Here is a 14,601-nt window from a genome sequence, read left to right as displayed (position 1 = left end):
TGGCATCCAGCAGACAGCCGGCCCTGCACGGGGGCCGCAGAAGTCTAGTTACCTTGTACTAAAATTCCCGATCAACAGCCCCCCAGCCCCGCCCCACTTCCACAGTAACACAGCGCAGGAGACGGCGAACAGCAACAATGAGAAACAAGAAAGGCAAGGCATGTACACTTCCACAGCAAAAGTCACACACAAATGTTATTGGAGAAAATGCCAGTTAGGTCAAATCAAGATAACTTTCATTGTCCCTTCTGGGTCGGGGAGGGTCTGCAGGATGAGGTGGTGCATCCCAGGGTTCCATGAAGACCTCTGTCCCTTTCCCCAGCCCGCCACAATGCGACACTTCACACGGTCTCTGGAAGGGAGAGGAGCCTCCGTGGACCACAGGGGCATTCCCACTGGCACGTGGATGGTGGCAGGGGGGACAGAGGAGGGCTGGGCAGGCAGAGGGGAGTGACAGTGTGTGGGTGAGAAGCAGGGAGGCCAGGGCTGCAGTTGTCAGAACTCAAGTGTTCAGATCGTGGGAAGGGTCATGGCAGAGGGGGCGCCTGGCTGCTTGGTTAACGGAGGTGCCGCGGAGGGCGCGGGAGATTCCATGGCTGAGAAAGGCGCCTGTGCGGTGCGCGCTGCATGCTGGGGGTTCAAGGTGGGGGTGGGGAGGTGGGGAGCGCGGTGGGAACGGGAGGCTTGCGACGCTGCTTGCTCTGCCATCCTTCGTGTTGCCTGTGTGGTCCTAAAAAGTCCCTTCCAGGGGCTCTATGGTCACCTGTCAGGGTCACACAGAGATAATTCCTGTGTTGCCCTGGGGTGGGGATGTGAGCCTGGGAATGCTCATCTGACAATGACTGGTCTGAAACTAGATCCATGAGCTCCAAACCTCCTCCAGAAGTTTAGGAGAGCAGGAAGGTTTTGAGCCAACTGCCTTGGAGTGGAGTGCCGTCTCCTGCTTCCCCTGCAGTATGTCCAAAGGATTGCTGTAGAAGCCTCAGGTGTCCCTGCTTGGAGAGGGACTGGGCCCCGCGGGACCAGAAATGCCACCACTTAGGTGGGACATGCTTGGGAGCGGGTCCTAAATGTCGCCCCTCCCTCCCTGTCTCTCCCTTCCCTTCCTTAACTACATTCTTAACCTTTCCAGGTTCTTTCAGACTTTTTGGTTGTGAACCACCTAAAGATGGAAAAAAAAGGGAAACCAAGGGAGGGTCTTGTAGTGTCTTCTGAGATTTAAGCATAAAGGATGAACCCTACAGGATCTAGAATCCTGATGTTGGACTGTCCCCTGGTTCTGGGGGTGTCACCGGGGCAGTGATCCCAGATCTATGCCGGAAGAACAGTCAGCGTACCCCCTCCTCTACTTTGGTTCTAGAACTCCTCATTCTTCCCCGTGTTCATAAGATGCCCATCTTTCCTCTGCTAAATCGTGCGATGCTGGAGTGGAGCGGGACATGGGGCCAACTGAGGCATCTCACTGAAATGTTTTGCCAACGCTTTTCCAACTAACTGCAGTGTGTGAAGGAAGAGAAGTCAAAATCCTAATAACTTGTCCTGAGAATCCACTTCCCTGGCTTTCTTTCTGGTGGCAGGTTTGTCTAGAAGCAGTTCTGAAAGGAGGGTCTGATGCAGCTAAGGTTGGCATCGGGTGGGGAGGGCCGTTCACATTAAGGTGATGGGCTTTTGAAGCAGCTGCAGGAGGAAGCCAAGAAAGCATCCTGGCAGACTCTGCATGCAAGAGGGGAACGTGGCGGGAGCCCCGAGGACCAGCTAAGGCAGGGTGACCCTTGGTGTCTACTGAGTGAAGAGTGACAAGCAGGAGTGTGCAGGGCAGCGGGAGAGGCGCACAGGCACAAGCCGCACACGTGGGGAAGCCCACACTGGCCATGCAGGAAAGGGAGGGTGATGCCATACCAGTGGGCACGGGGCATCCAGTCCGTCCAGCCCTGGTAACCCCGGCTCCCCTTTCTCTCCTTTAAAACCTCGGTGTCCCTGTTCACAAAACCAACCACGATGATTATTTAGGTCAAGGCTGGCCAGCTCCGACTGTGGCGTGGACAGGCCCTGTCCTACCCTGGCCAGGATGCAGGACCCTCGAGGCATCTACAAATAGACCCCAGTTCCCAGTTGATTCCCGTCTTCCCAGTTCAGCTTTTGTGCTCTCTCTGGCTCCTGGGAGAGCTGAGCTTTGGAACGTGTACATCCAGCCCCCTCTCCATCTAGACTCACTCAGAGTAAACACAGGTGAACTTCAACTTTAGCGCATCATAATTTCAGGACCTTCAAATGAGTTGAGGGACACTTGAGAAGCCCGGCATACGTGCCACGAATCATTCGTCGTTGGCTGGTTTGGGAAGGCTTCGTGGGGGTCTGTCTACAGATTTTGGTCTGCAGCTTTACAGGTTTTAGCCGGATGGCTGGTGAGCATTGGGAGGCTGTGTAGGAAAGCCCCTTTGTGGCCTCATTCTGCCCAGTTTGGGGCATAGATGGCCCTCAGGGGACGCTAACCCCAGTGTCCTGCATCCTGACCAAGTGGGGATTCAGACAGCTTGAACTGCTGGCCACAGAGGTGGCCATGAAACGAAGAAGGCAAATGCGGGGCGGGTTTCACAATCGCTACACTGGCTTCCAAAGCCAGCCTGGAGCTAAGAGCCCAGGCCTGCTCCCAAATCCCTTTCCTCGTGGTGTCTCCGTTTCCACACATCAATTGTTCGGCATCTTCAAAGGAAAGGGCTTTAGTGGGAATTACTTGCAGCTGTGGTTTTAGGGCAACACCAACAGCAGGCAGAATTTCATCAGTCACATGAGCAGGTCGGTTTTGGTGGCATCAGTGGAGTCATTTGGTTTTCATCTTTTTATTTGCCTTCTTTGTTTCCAGCTTGCAAACCTCAAGGAAAAACCCAGAACCACCAAGTGATAGATGGAAACATACCAATGGACAGGGGGCATCTAATCCAGGCGCTCCTTGGTCTCCCTTATCCCCCTTAGGCCCTCTAGAGCCTTTCTTCCCCCTCTCCCCCTGTAAATAATGGTTTAGTCCAAGAAAAAAAATAACATAAAAACTTTAGGATCATTCATGTGTTAACATTAGAGACAGAAAAAAAAAATGAAAGCGGGAAAAATAGATTCTCTCAATTAGGATATTCTCCCCAGTAGGATTAGGGGTCAGTCCCTTAACCCACCCTTCCATGAACCTGAGAATCTGGCTAAGGCAGGTGCGGAGGGGGCGGGGAGCAATAGGGCTGAGAGCCAGAGGTGGGAGGAAGTGCAGATGGATGATACTGGTGGCCAGTTTTGCTAATTCTGAGCCCAGAGTGCATCTATAATGAACCTGGGGGACCCACTTCCTTCTCTTTGAGGGTTCATTTTTGAAAGGGTCTGGCCTGACAGCTTTTGTCCCAACTGGTTGTCGTCCCTTTGCTATTCTATGAGGAGGCAAAGTGATTTTGTTTAGAGCCCTGGGGTGTGTGTGTGCATATGGTTGTGAATGCGGCGTGTAGGCGTGTGCACATACATGGTTGTGCATGTGTGTATATGAGCTTGCGCATGTGTACACAAGTGTGTGCATGTACTAGTGTGTGCTCGCACGTGTGTGTACAAGGGCACGTGTGTGTCCACGGCTCATAGGTGGCACCTGGTTCTCGGCGGGGTCCTCCCGTTTTATGTGTGTCTCTGGTCCATCCTGGTCTGAAGTCACAGGCAGCTATTTGTATGTGGGTATGTGGGTTCAAGAAATCCATTTGTCTCTGAAAAGCTTCAGTAAACGTCGTCTTTCTAAACTGAACCCTGTTTTGTATGTGTCAGGGTCACTCTCCATTTAAAGTGGGGCTATGGGAAATTCTTGGTAATGAATTTGAGTTTGGATTTTTATATGTTGGGTTTCTCTATAAAGGGGCCAAGTGTGCCCCTGGAGAGTCTTCCTGGGAACTCTCCTCCTCTACAGAAGGCCGGTTGTCTAATGCTTGGGGGCTTCCACAGTGTCCCTTGGGGTGGGTGGCCAAGTGGTCAGAGTAAAGGCTTAGAGCCAGAATAGGATTTGCCTCTTATCAGCCACATGACTTTGGGAACTTACTTAACCTCTCTGAACCTCAGTTTCTTCATCTGTAAAATGGGGATAATAATACCTCCCTCAAAACTTTGTTGTGATATGTATAGGTGAGTCACTTTGTTATACAGCAGAAACTAACACACCATTGTAAAGCAGTTATACTCCAATATAGATGTTTAAAAAAAAAACTTTGTTGCGAGGTCTTTGTGCACATTTAGCGCTTAATACTAAATGTGCACTAATACAGTAGGTGCTCAGTAAATGACAGTGGCTTCATAAAGATAGCAGTAACGATCGCTACTTCTTGTCAGCCAGTACAGGAGCCAAGGCTCGGTCTCGTGTCTACCGTGTTCCCGCAGTGGAAGGCTGCAGGGTTCCTTAGAGGGAGGCAATGGATAAGAATACTTTTGACGTTTCTCCAGGTCTTTGGAAATTACCCACATTTCTTGATTGCAAAGGTTGCCTGCAGTTGCCAACACATCTTTCTAAGTGAGTTTTCTAAAATGCAGATGCTTACTTAGAAAATGAGATGTGATTAAGAGGAAACATGTAGACGCGTCTTAGGGGTCATCTCATTGGCTCTAAGATATGCCCGCCAATGAGGAAGTCATGGCACGATTAATCTGCAGACAGTGGACAAGCCAAACCACTAGCTGTTTGGAGGGGGAAGCCCCATGGGAAACTTTCTCAGGAATGTGGCCCCTTATTCTCTTTGGGTCAGGCCAGTGCAAAAGTGAGCACAGTTCCCTAAATTCAGAGGGTGAGAGAAGCTCCCGGGGAGTGGGGGATGGTGATGATGTGCCTGTGGGTAACAGAGGGTCAGCGGTGGTCCCTTCAGGATGGGAAACTTGCACTCTGGGCCGTCATGTTCTAAGGGCACAGGAAATAGCCTTAATTGGGTGCCCCTTGAAGACAGTAGAGTAGTAACCTCACCTCCATCCTCCCTGCTCCCCTCTCTCGAAGAGGACATGAAAAGGGCCCTGGTGCAGAGGGCATTCTAGCTGGTACGGGAGAGGGGCAAAGAGAGTCAAGCAGCAGGGGTTTCTTAAAAAAATAAATAAATGTACAAAACTGCGTTTAGAGGAAATAAATTGAAGTTGGGGGAGTGGAAGGGAAAGGATGCGGGCTATGGGATTATTATAATAGGGTGAACATATCTAGAGGGAGAAATAGTGAAGGAGTAAAGGAAAGAAGCAGCAGGCTGAGGCCGAGAGAGAGAGCAGAGGAGGGAGAGCTAGGAGGTAAGGGGGCCTGGGGAAGCAAGACACACACACACACAAGTGTGCACACACATACGTGCACACACACGCACGCACACATGTACACCCAGGCATACACGTGCACACTTCCACACACACACACACACGTGCACACACACACCCCAGATGGCACCTCTCGCAGAGTGGGAGGAGCCTCACCGCACGCTCTCAGACCTTTCAGTTGGCTGGCTTGCAGGCAGCTCCTCGGTTACACCCAATTTTCCTGATACCCAAATTGCCAAATTCACACCACCCTTTATCCTCTGATGGACTGTTTCATCCTAAAAGTGGCTCCTGGGCCAAATTCACAGAGCTGTTAATGGACAGGAGAATGCCCCTAGTGACAAGGACAGAATCATTCCCCTGGCATGTGTGTCCCCTTGGAAAACTGCCTATCTTGGGCTCTGGGCCTTGGCCACCGCTACAAGGACTGTCCTCCTTCCATGAGCAGAAAGGAGACTCCAAGACCATCCTCTGGCGGTACTTGGAGAAGCATGGCTTTAAGGCTGTGAGATAGGATAACAGACGGTGGGGAGCCCGCCCGAGCCTCTCTGACGGGAACCCCGGGTGTGATGGGGGGCAAAGTTTGGGAGCCCCCTTCCACACTCGGTGGGCACGGGCGTCTTGAACATCTCCAGCTTCACCTCCACAAGAAACAGTGAAGCTTCCAACTAGAATGTCATCTTGGCACTCCTGGCCTTTTACTTTGACAAAAGTGTCAGCATTCTGAGCTTCCAGGCACCAGAAAACACAGGTCAGGGCACAGAGCTGACTCTGCCTGGACATTTCTTCATTTTGTAGGCTTTCATTACCAAGCCCTCATCTCTCCCCTCAGAAGTCCTGTTAGGGCTGGTGGTATAAAGAGGTCTGGAAGAGGAGGTGAGCTGTAGGTGGGACTCTTCTAGGATGTTCTGGTATCCAGAGAGTCAGAGGTCTTAGATGGAAGAACAAGCTGGTCCTTGATTTGGAAAGCTGCCCTTTAGAAGAAGTCGACTGGTTCTTTATGGTGCACTCAGAGGAAGGTTCAGGTACCTTGCCTGTTTTCTGGACTTGACTTTTACTGACATATTGCGGATTTATATGTGGGACTGGGGGGAAGTGTATAAAACCTTGGACACAGCAAGTGGAGAAGAAATACTTCCCCACTGGATAGTGGGGACTCAGCGGCTCATTCAATGACCTCGGTTCCTTGAGCATCAGAGCCACCAGCCTCCCGCCCCTGTCCACCTGCCTGCCCTCTAGAGCACAGTCACTACCAATGGGAGGACTAGCTTTGCAGCCTTCAAATGCCCAGTGCCTCAAGCCAGCTGAAAAAGTCGTAAGAGATAGGTTTAACAAGTGTTAATCGAATTAACAAAGAACACCGCAACACTTTAGACATAAATTAGAAAGGTTAGTATGTCAACTGAGAGGTGCAATGATCAATTATTTCAGTGGCCTAAATTCTTGGATGCCACAGTAACGAAGGTGGGCTTCCCAGCCTGCCTGAACAGGCTGGCCCATTTCTGGAAGTAGGACTGTTTATTCCGGGGTTTTCTAGACTTGGGCTCCCCATGGACGGTCTGGGAGGGGTCACTCTGCCTCTTCCTTCTTGTTCATAGGATATATGGGACAAATTGATTGCTTTTGACCAGCTGCCAGAAAGGAAAATTTAGGAATATGGAAGCGTTCAATAAATCGATCTTAAATGGAAGAGACTTGCATTGATGCCAGATATAAACGTACAGATTCTGGCATGTTCTAGCCATAAACACGGCTATTGTGTTCAAAGGTCAGCGGAAGGCCTGGGTTCTGGAAGCCACCTGCTCTGTCTCTAACACTCCTGGGAACTCAGAACGTGTTATCATAGTTCAGGGCCTCGTTTCTCCATCGGTTCGTCCCACTCCTCTTTCACCTCTAAGATCCTTGGGTATTATTCCCACTAGAAGATGCTCTTGGGCTTCTAGGGGACGTGCATCCCACTGAGAACCCCTGTGATGAGGCAGCCAATGAGACGTTCTAGAAGGGAACCCAGAAGTCATCCCTCGGTCAGATGTAGTGGGATGATCTCTCCTGGGCACAAAGGTGCCACGTGTCATGTGCCATCAGGTGGCTGTGGGTGCTGTGGACGGACACTCAGCAACTGCATCCTGGTGAACACGGCAGAAACCAAAGGGGCAGCTGGGGGCCTCGAAAGGCACGATTTGTTTCATAGTCCTGCCGATTCGTCCCAAGAGAAATAATGGCTGGGATAGCTTTTTAAAGGGTTGGCTGTGTACAACAGCTGTCTGCTTGTTCTTGGAACTGGGATTTATTTTCTCTCTCACCAGTGGCCTGGGATGCCTGGTAAAACTAAGTGTCAGAAGACTAGGACACAGCAACGACGGATATAAAAATACCATTCAGGGGCCCATTATCAGGGCAAGCTAGAGAGAGCCGGGCACGTGGCTCCTGTTACTGGATGGCGATGCTAATCTGACGGCTGCCCTGGGATTCAGCCTCCCCTTTCCACGCGGAAAAATACATGCTTCAATTTCAAGATTAGGTCCCGGGCTCCCTGTAATGCTGTGGATGGAGCCCCTCACTATAAAGCCTTTTAATTTAGGATGCTATATCAGGAAAGACTGTATTTCCATGTTGGGTCAGGAATCCCCAGTTGGTCATTTCACCTCACCATGATGACATTAGTAACCACAGCCAAAGTGCGAGGACTCAGACTCACCCGGTTTCCTTTGTCCCCGGGTGGTCCGTGTAAACCCTGCAGTAAATCAGAGAAACGAAGACAGGTTAATGAGAAGGCACAGGATGGCCGTACCGTCCTTCCTTCCAGGCTCATAAAGCTCTTTACCGGTGCCTAATTCATCGGAGACGGGCTTAATTATCCCCATTTTACAGAAGGGGGACAAAGGAGAAAACTGCTCAAGGAACTTGACCTAGAGACAGATAACGAGTTATGGGTAAAGTCAAACACAGTTCTGGTTTTCTCTCTCGGCACCAATGCCCTGGCCTGCGGCCGAGTTCTTCTAGATGGTCCGTGCTGAGGACACGGTCTGGGCGCAGAGACCTCTCCTGGAAGGGCAGGGATTTGCATGGCTCTCCCACCAGCCGCTTGCTAGAAAAATGACTCCAAAGCTCCCGAGCCCCTCTTTTCAAGGTGCTGGCTGCTCCCCTTGTCTTTAGCTGGGGAGTGGGCACGAGGCGAAGACTGGCTGGAGGTGCCTACTTAGCCAAAGCACAGCCGAGCATGGAACCACGAACAAGTGTATGGCCTTCAAGCGGGTGGGAAACCAAAGTCCTGGCTCTCGTAGGCAGCCGACTTCTATAAGCCAGCAAGGAGACGTCGGCTGCAGATGGAAAGCCAGTCCCGTGGGAGGCTGCCCGTCTCAGGAGATGTCTCCTTGCCCGATGGTGATCTGGACCTGGTTCGGTCCCTCCTCGAGGGTACGGGCCGTGGCACATTCACCTGTGAGACCCCCGCTGCCTTGAGCACAGAGCCCTGCAGCGGAAGGTGCTCATCTGTGTTTGCTACAGCCAGTTAGACGGTGCACACGGCTGAGGACGTGGTTCCTTAACAGGGGCCGTGTGCGCCAGGGTTCGCCTCTAGCGGTGCCCGGCGGGGAAGTTCTAGCGCGTGGGCTAGTGGCTGTCGGTTGCTTCCACCGCCACAGAACTGGGCACTGTCGCTTGGCCTTAGATTTTCTGCCCCAGGCTCTGGGTGTTCTGTTTTGGCAGTGCTTCTGGGGGGGACCAGGGCAGGTGGAGAGCAGCCTCTGAGCCCATGAGACTTACAGGAAGCCCAGCTGCTCCCGTTGGTCCTGTCATCCCAGGGTCGCCTTTGCTGCCCTGAAACCGGAGAAAGAACACATAAGCCTTCTCTGACATGGTAACAACCTCCCGTCAGCCATTTTCTGTTTTCATACAAAACTTGGGAAACCTTTCCAGTCTCTTCAAAGAGACACCCCCCGCCCCCCAAACAAGGAAGCCAGGGCTGGGCGGAGGGCGGGGTGAAGGTGGGGTGACTGCTGAGGACTCTGCCCCGAGGAGGGGGCCTGGAAGCCTCTCTCACCCTCCCTCCACGAAGCCTGGCCCCCCAACGCGCTTAGGAAGGACTGGACAGTGGGGGTACAAGTTGGCCAGAGGCAGAAGCAGTGGGGAGAACAGGAGCAGGAAACGGGCACGGACAAGGGAGACGGGGGCGAACGGGGAGAGGAAGAGAGCTCTGATTTCTCTTCGAAGCTGTGTCACCCCTCGGAGCAGCCACCCTGGTTCCCCCAGTGGCTGGTGATCTCAGGGAAGCCCACGCCTCTCTCCAGAAGCTCCCCACCCTCTCCTCCCTCCCCTCTGCCAGCTGTGGGACCCGAGAGCGTAGCGATAGAGCCCCCGGCGGCAGACGGCAAGAGGGAGAGCTGCTCCCGCGGGCAGAGAGCCCAGCAGACGGCCACTCAGAGGTCCAGCACCCAAGCCGGGCCGCCAGCGACCCCAGGCCCCGCGGTGCGGAAACCGGGCCAGGCTGGGAGGAGCCGCCGCGCGGAACTCTCCTGCCTCCGCCCGCCGCCCTGGCTGCGGGAGACGTGACCCCTGGCAGCCGGCCTGAGGCACAGGTCTCCTGGCTTCTCGACGTCTCCCAGGTTTTCTAACACCACCTGGCACTCTGTTTCATGCCGTATCCCTAAATCACTGCAGAATTGAGGCGTGTCCGGTGACAGCAGGGCCTGGGGCCTTGTGTGGCCCCTGGGACTGATGCCAGGTGACCGGAAGCTGAGTGAAGGAAGCTCTCCAAGTCTCTGTCCACTTGTAGCTACAAAATGAGCACCTCAGGCCTGCCTGCCACCCCATGGGCTGGGAGGGTCATCCAGAGAAGACATGGATGAGGTGCTTGCCGGGTCGAGGAGGAACGGATGGGGGCCGAGATGGCTGGCTGACGCGGTGGCCCTGTGGGCTGCAGGGGCTGAGGACCCGAGGCTGAGAGGGGCAGCAGGGCCCCCTGTCCTGGTGGTCCAGGCTCCCGGCTCGCTGAGCACTCACCCTCTCTCCCTTTGGTCCCGCTGGGCCTGGAACTCCAATTGGTCCTGGAGTACCCTGGGGAGGTGAAAGAGCACAGAGGTGAGGGTCCTGACGCCGAGGGGAGCCCCGGGAGCCCCGCACGACACCTGGAGATGAGCAAGGTCCAGAGGCCCAGTTTTCAGGGTTGGCGAGGCCCGGCTTGTTCAGGGCGGTCATTGGACTGGGCCGCGTTCCTGTTTGGGTTTGGGGGCCTCGGGGAGAGAGCGCCTCCCCGCTGCCTCAGAGCCAGATTTGAGGAAGGTACCCCTTTGGTTTCACAACCAAGCTTGCCAAGGCTGAAAACGGCAGAACAGTTGCTTAGTTTGCTCCCAGAAGCGCTCGGGAGGGAGTCGACGCCATCCCGGGGGTGGGGAGGCCGGGGGCTGGCACCCCTTGGCTGACGCAGCTCCACATGCAGCGGGAGGGTCTTCATGCCACAGAGACCGATGCAGACGCACACACAGAGCCAGGCGTGGGAGGGTCATTCCGCCACCGCCCACTCCACCCCCACTGTGGGCCCTGGCCCTGGCCTTCAGCCTCCGGCCAGGCCTTCTGTCCCCATCCCAGGCCCTAGGGAACAGGCTGGATTGGAGAGTGGATTAGTATGCTTCGGATGTCTGCTGACATGGGCCTGGCAGGGAGGTGTGTCCTAAGCACTCCTGACTCGGGGCTGCAGCCCCGGGGGGGGGGCAGCTGGAGCGTCAGAGCTGTGTTGATTAGAGACACAGCAGGGCTCGCTAAGGCATAATTAAACGTCTTCTCCAGGTTCCTAATTTATGGCCCGACTAGACGGAGTCTATATTTCCAAGCTTCCTATTGCTCTGCCTCGGTGATTATATTTTCTTGCTCAGGACGTGAGGACTGGGCCTGGGCCTGTGGGCGGTTCCCGCTGGTGCTCCGAATGTAGCTGTGATGGGCAGGGCAGGAGCAAGGTGGGGAAAGGCTGATTTACTTTACATGAAAGTAAAATAGAGGATAAGCTGTTCTCGGTGGCTCCTTTGAGGGAAGAAGGAAAGCTGTGGACATCTGTGACAGTGTCAGAACAGCACTCTGGAGTCACTGGCCAGCTTCAACTCCTGCCTCAAAGGCCTACAACTGTGCTATTGGAAAGTTTCTTGGCTTCTCTAAGGATCAGTTTTCCCACCTGTAAAATGGGAATAATAGCATGAGTGTCTGCTTCCTAGGTTGCGGCCAGGTTAGAATGGATGAATACATGTCACACATTTGGTGCTGGGCCCGACACCTAGGAAGTGTCCAGTAAATGTCCTGGCAGGGTAGGATCACTCTTCCCATAAACATTTTCCTTTAAGGTTGTGTTACTGATTTTATAAGAAAAAAACCCTTCAGGTCCAAAGGGGACAGAATATATGAACGTGCACTGCTCCCCTCTGTCCAATATGAAGGAAATAACTAGTTGAGAGGAAAGTCATGGTTTCTCGTGATTCCAGCCACAGACAATGCCCCTAGCCCAGACTGGCCACCTGGGAAAGGTGTGCTAGGTGCGAGGAGGATGGAAAGAAAGGGACTGTGGTGGGGGGCAGCTGTGGTGCCACAGGAAGTGAAAGGTGTGGTTGTGACATGCCATCAGAACACTGAGCTGGGACTCGCCCGTGTGCTCCTAAGTGCTACACCTGCCCTCACCCATCAGTGCGGTCCCCACCCACATACACACCAGACTGGTGGCTGCACAGGACTAGAAAGCCCTTGTGGGCAGACAGGAGATGGACAGAGCTCACAGCATGAAGACAACACAGCATGACGGGCACATACAGACACTGTTGTGTTTGGTGGGGATGAGTCACGGCCCAAACCCCTAGGGCTGGGGTCCCAGGCTGAAGTCAGCACTCCTTTAGGAACAGAGTCTTTGCTGCTGGAGCAGCCTCCCACCCCACAGCCAGTGTTCTGGAAATTCAGATTTGAGGACCCTGGGTGCATTCCACAGACAGGGAAATTTAGATGGAGGCCAGCTGTCTTTGGTCAAGAGGCGTGAATAAGCACTTGTGAACTGAGCACAGATGGTACTTCCTGGTGTTGGTGGTGGGATGAGGCACGCCTCACTGAAGAACTGAGGCCATAGCAGGACAGACGAAAGGGATTACAGGCCAGGGGTGGGGTGGGGTGGGGGTGGGTGGGTTGAGGGGTAATGGAGAAGTGACACTCACCGGTGGCCCAGGCCTGCCGTCCAAACCTGAAGCTCCCTGGACAAAGGGAACAGTTTGACCAAAAGAAGGGGAAGGGAGGAATGGGAGGGAGAAAAAGGGACCAGGGAGGGAAGAGGTGAGTGAAGCAGTGACTCTGGACAGACATAAATGCTGGTAATTAAACAAAATGGGAGAAATAAGCTTGGGAGGACAGGTAATGTATTCACATGAAAACCAACAAAAAACATGGAGACACCGAGTGCAGTGTGGCCAACTGCTGAGCAAGCTGGGTGGAGACCAGTGCAGGTGGCCGTTACGATCCTCTGTGCCCCCTGTTCCCCTTTCTCCTTTCATCCTCTCTCAGAAACCTCTCTTCCAAGGGATTGCAGTGTTCCAGGGAAAGATATATAGAAAGTAAATTCATGGAGAGGTGTCTGGAACCAGAGCTAGTGCATCCTTCCCAGGACCAGTCTTACTTGGGGAAGACACGCCTACATGGCAGGTGGGGCCCAGGTGAGGGTGGTCTTCCCAGTCTTTTTTGCATACTGTTGAGGCGAGGCCACACTGGGGGACCCCAGAAGGCTCAGCATTGAATTACAGCATTGAAATCTGGGCAGAAGCTGGCCTACTTCAACTTCAGCTAGGTGGGAGGAGTTGGGGCCTTGAATGACAATACTAATGATGCCTGACATTTCTCTGGCATTTTACAGTTTGCAAAGCTTAACACAAACTCAGTCCATTCATATTATCCTAGACAAGGCCTCTTTTATAGAAAAAGCCTTTAGGGGCAGCTGACTGGGACAGAGGTCTAAGGCCATGTATCCCTTGGAATGAACTGTCTGGCAGGTGGGATGCTATTAAGACCCACTCACTATGCAGCATCCAGTGATATATACAGTGGGAATTAGAGTTCTTGTTCCAATGCTGGGCTATGATGCTGCCCCTACAACCCACCTAGGAGAACAGGGGTACAATTATCTGATGATATCAATAAGACAAAGCAGGGAGAGAGCAACTGGGACATTCTAGGCCAATAAGGACTGAGTTCTTGAAATCTGCTTCCAACTGAGCCTCAGAAACGAGCCTAGGCCTCAGGATTTTAAAGGTGGGGGAATACCCCCAGGTAAGGGAGGGCAGGGAGCCGCTTCCTCCTGGGGGAAGGGTGTTGGGTAGCAGGACCCTACAGGGCCTCGCTTCTCAGTCTTAGGACCACATAATTCTGGGACCAATCTTGCTTATGGCCTAGAGAGTTGTGGTTCTCAAACCCAGCTACAATGTCAGAGTTTCCTGGGGTGATGTTAAATAATACAGATGCCTGGGCCCTACCCCAGCCCAATTCAAACAGAATATAGCATACTTGGAAAGCTCCAGGGGATTCCAACGTGCAGCCAGCACTGAGAACCACTTCTGTAGGGCAAATAAGAGGAACGCAGTAGGATGTACCTGGAAACACAGGCTGCTGCTCTATGAAGTAAAACACTGAGGGGAAGCCTAAAAACAGAACTTTAGCTAAACATCCACATACTTTGTCTTTGCAGCGTTAATACTGAGTTATCTTGAGAGGCCTGGCACAGAGGGCATGAACTGGAGTTTTGGGGGCCATACGTGGGCCACTGACATATTTTCTATGGGTTGCAGTATTGCAGATAATTTTGATTTAATATTAGAAAATGAGGAGATATCCCATCAAATGCCAGATGTGTAGCTTCCTTAGAAAAATTAGAATACGCAGAAATACTGGACCCTCATTCCCCCAAAGCAACAGTCCGCTGAACTGAGTAGGGCTGTTACCACAGTCCCCACCACTCCTTATTGTCCGTCTGACGTCCACATTAGTTGCCCTTTATGAACACTGCTTGCTCTGTTGTTTTCTTAAGCTAGCCAAAGCACTTCTCTGTACCCGTGTCTCTATCAAAAGTTGACAAATCAAAGATAGACTGGGTACTTTTTCTTTCGTCTGGCGCTTTCTTTGTTTATATTACCTGTATGGTCTTCATTTCAACCCCTGACTGAATTCCCCAATGTTCACTAGGGTTATTGGAGCCATGAAGGTGAACAAGGAGAGGTCTGTGGTTGAGTGGGGGTGGGCAGGAAGGCGCTTTAACAGTAAAGAGTACTTAGTCATTTTGGACACAGCTTAAGACAT

The 14,601-nt window shown here is 52.8% G+C and overlaps 2 protein-coding genes across 3 annotated transcripts in view; one reads left to right on the top strand and one right to left on the bottom strand.

The window, feature by feature from the left end:
• Window positions 1–14,601, bottom strand: part of COL13A1 (collagen type XIII alpha 1 chain) — a 79,209-nt gene that overhangs the window by 3,139 nt on the left and 61,469 nt on the right. The window contains exons 31-35 of the mRNA XM_060126485.1: window positions 12,477–12,512; window positions 10,297–10,350; window positions 9,061–9,114; window positions 7,994–8,029; window positions 2,918–3,004 (exon numbers count right to left, since the gene is read on the bottom strand). Of these exons, the coding sequence (XP_059982468.1) occupies window positions 2,918–3,004; window positions 7,994–8,029; window positions 9,061–9,114; window positions 10,297–10,350; window positions 12,477–12,512 (267 nt within the window). The remainder of the gene's footprint in view (window positions 1–2,917; window positions 3,005–7,993; window positions 8,030–9,060; window positions 9,115–10,296; window positions 10,351–12,476; window positions 12,513–14,601) is intronic.
• AIFM2 (apoptosis inducing factor mitochondria associated 2) overlaps window positions 1–14,601 on the top strand; it is a 136,285-nt gene that overhangs the window by 108,396 nt on the left and 13,288 nt on the right. The gene's annotated exons all lie outside the window — the stretch shown is intronic.

The sequence above is a fragment of the Lagenorhynchus albirostris genome, chromosome 16 (assembly GCF_949774975.1).
Source record: "Lagenorhynchus albirostris chromosome 16, mLagAlb1.1, whole genome shotgun sequence".
NCBI classification, from domain to species: Eukaryota; Metazoa; Chordata; class Mammalia; order Artiodactyla; family Delphinidae; genus Lagenorhynchus; species Lagenorhynchus albirostris.
This window is presented reverse-complemented; position numbering and strand designations above follow the sequence as displayed.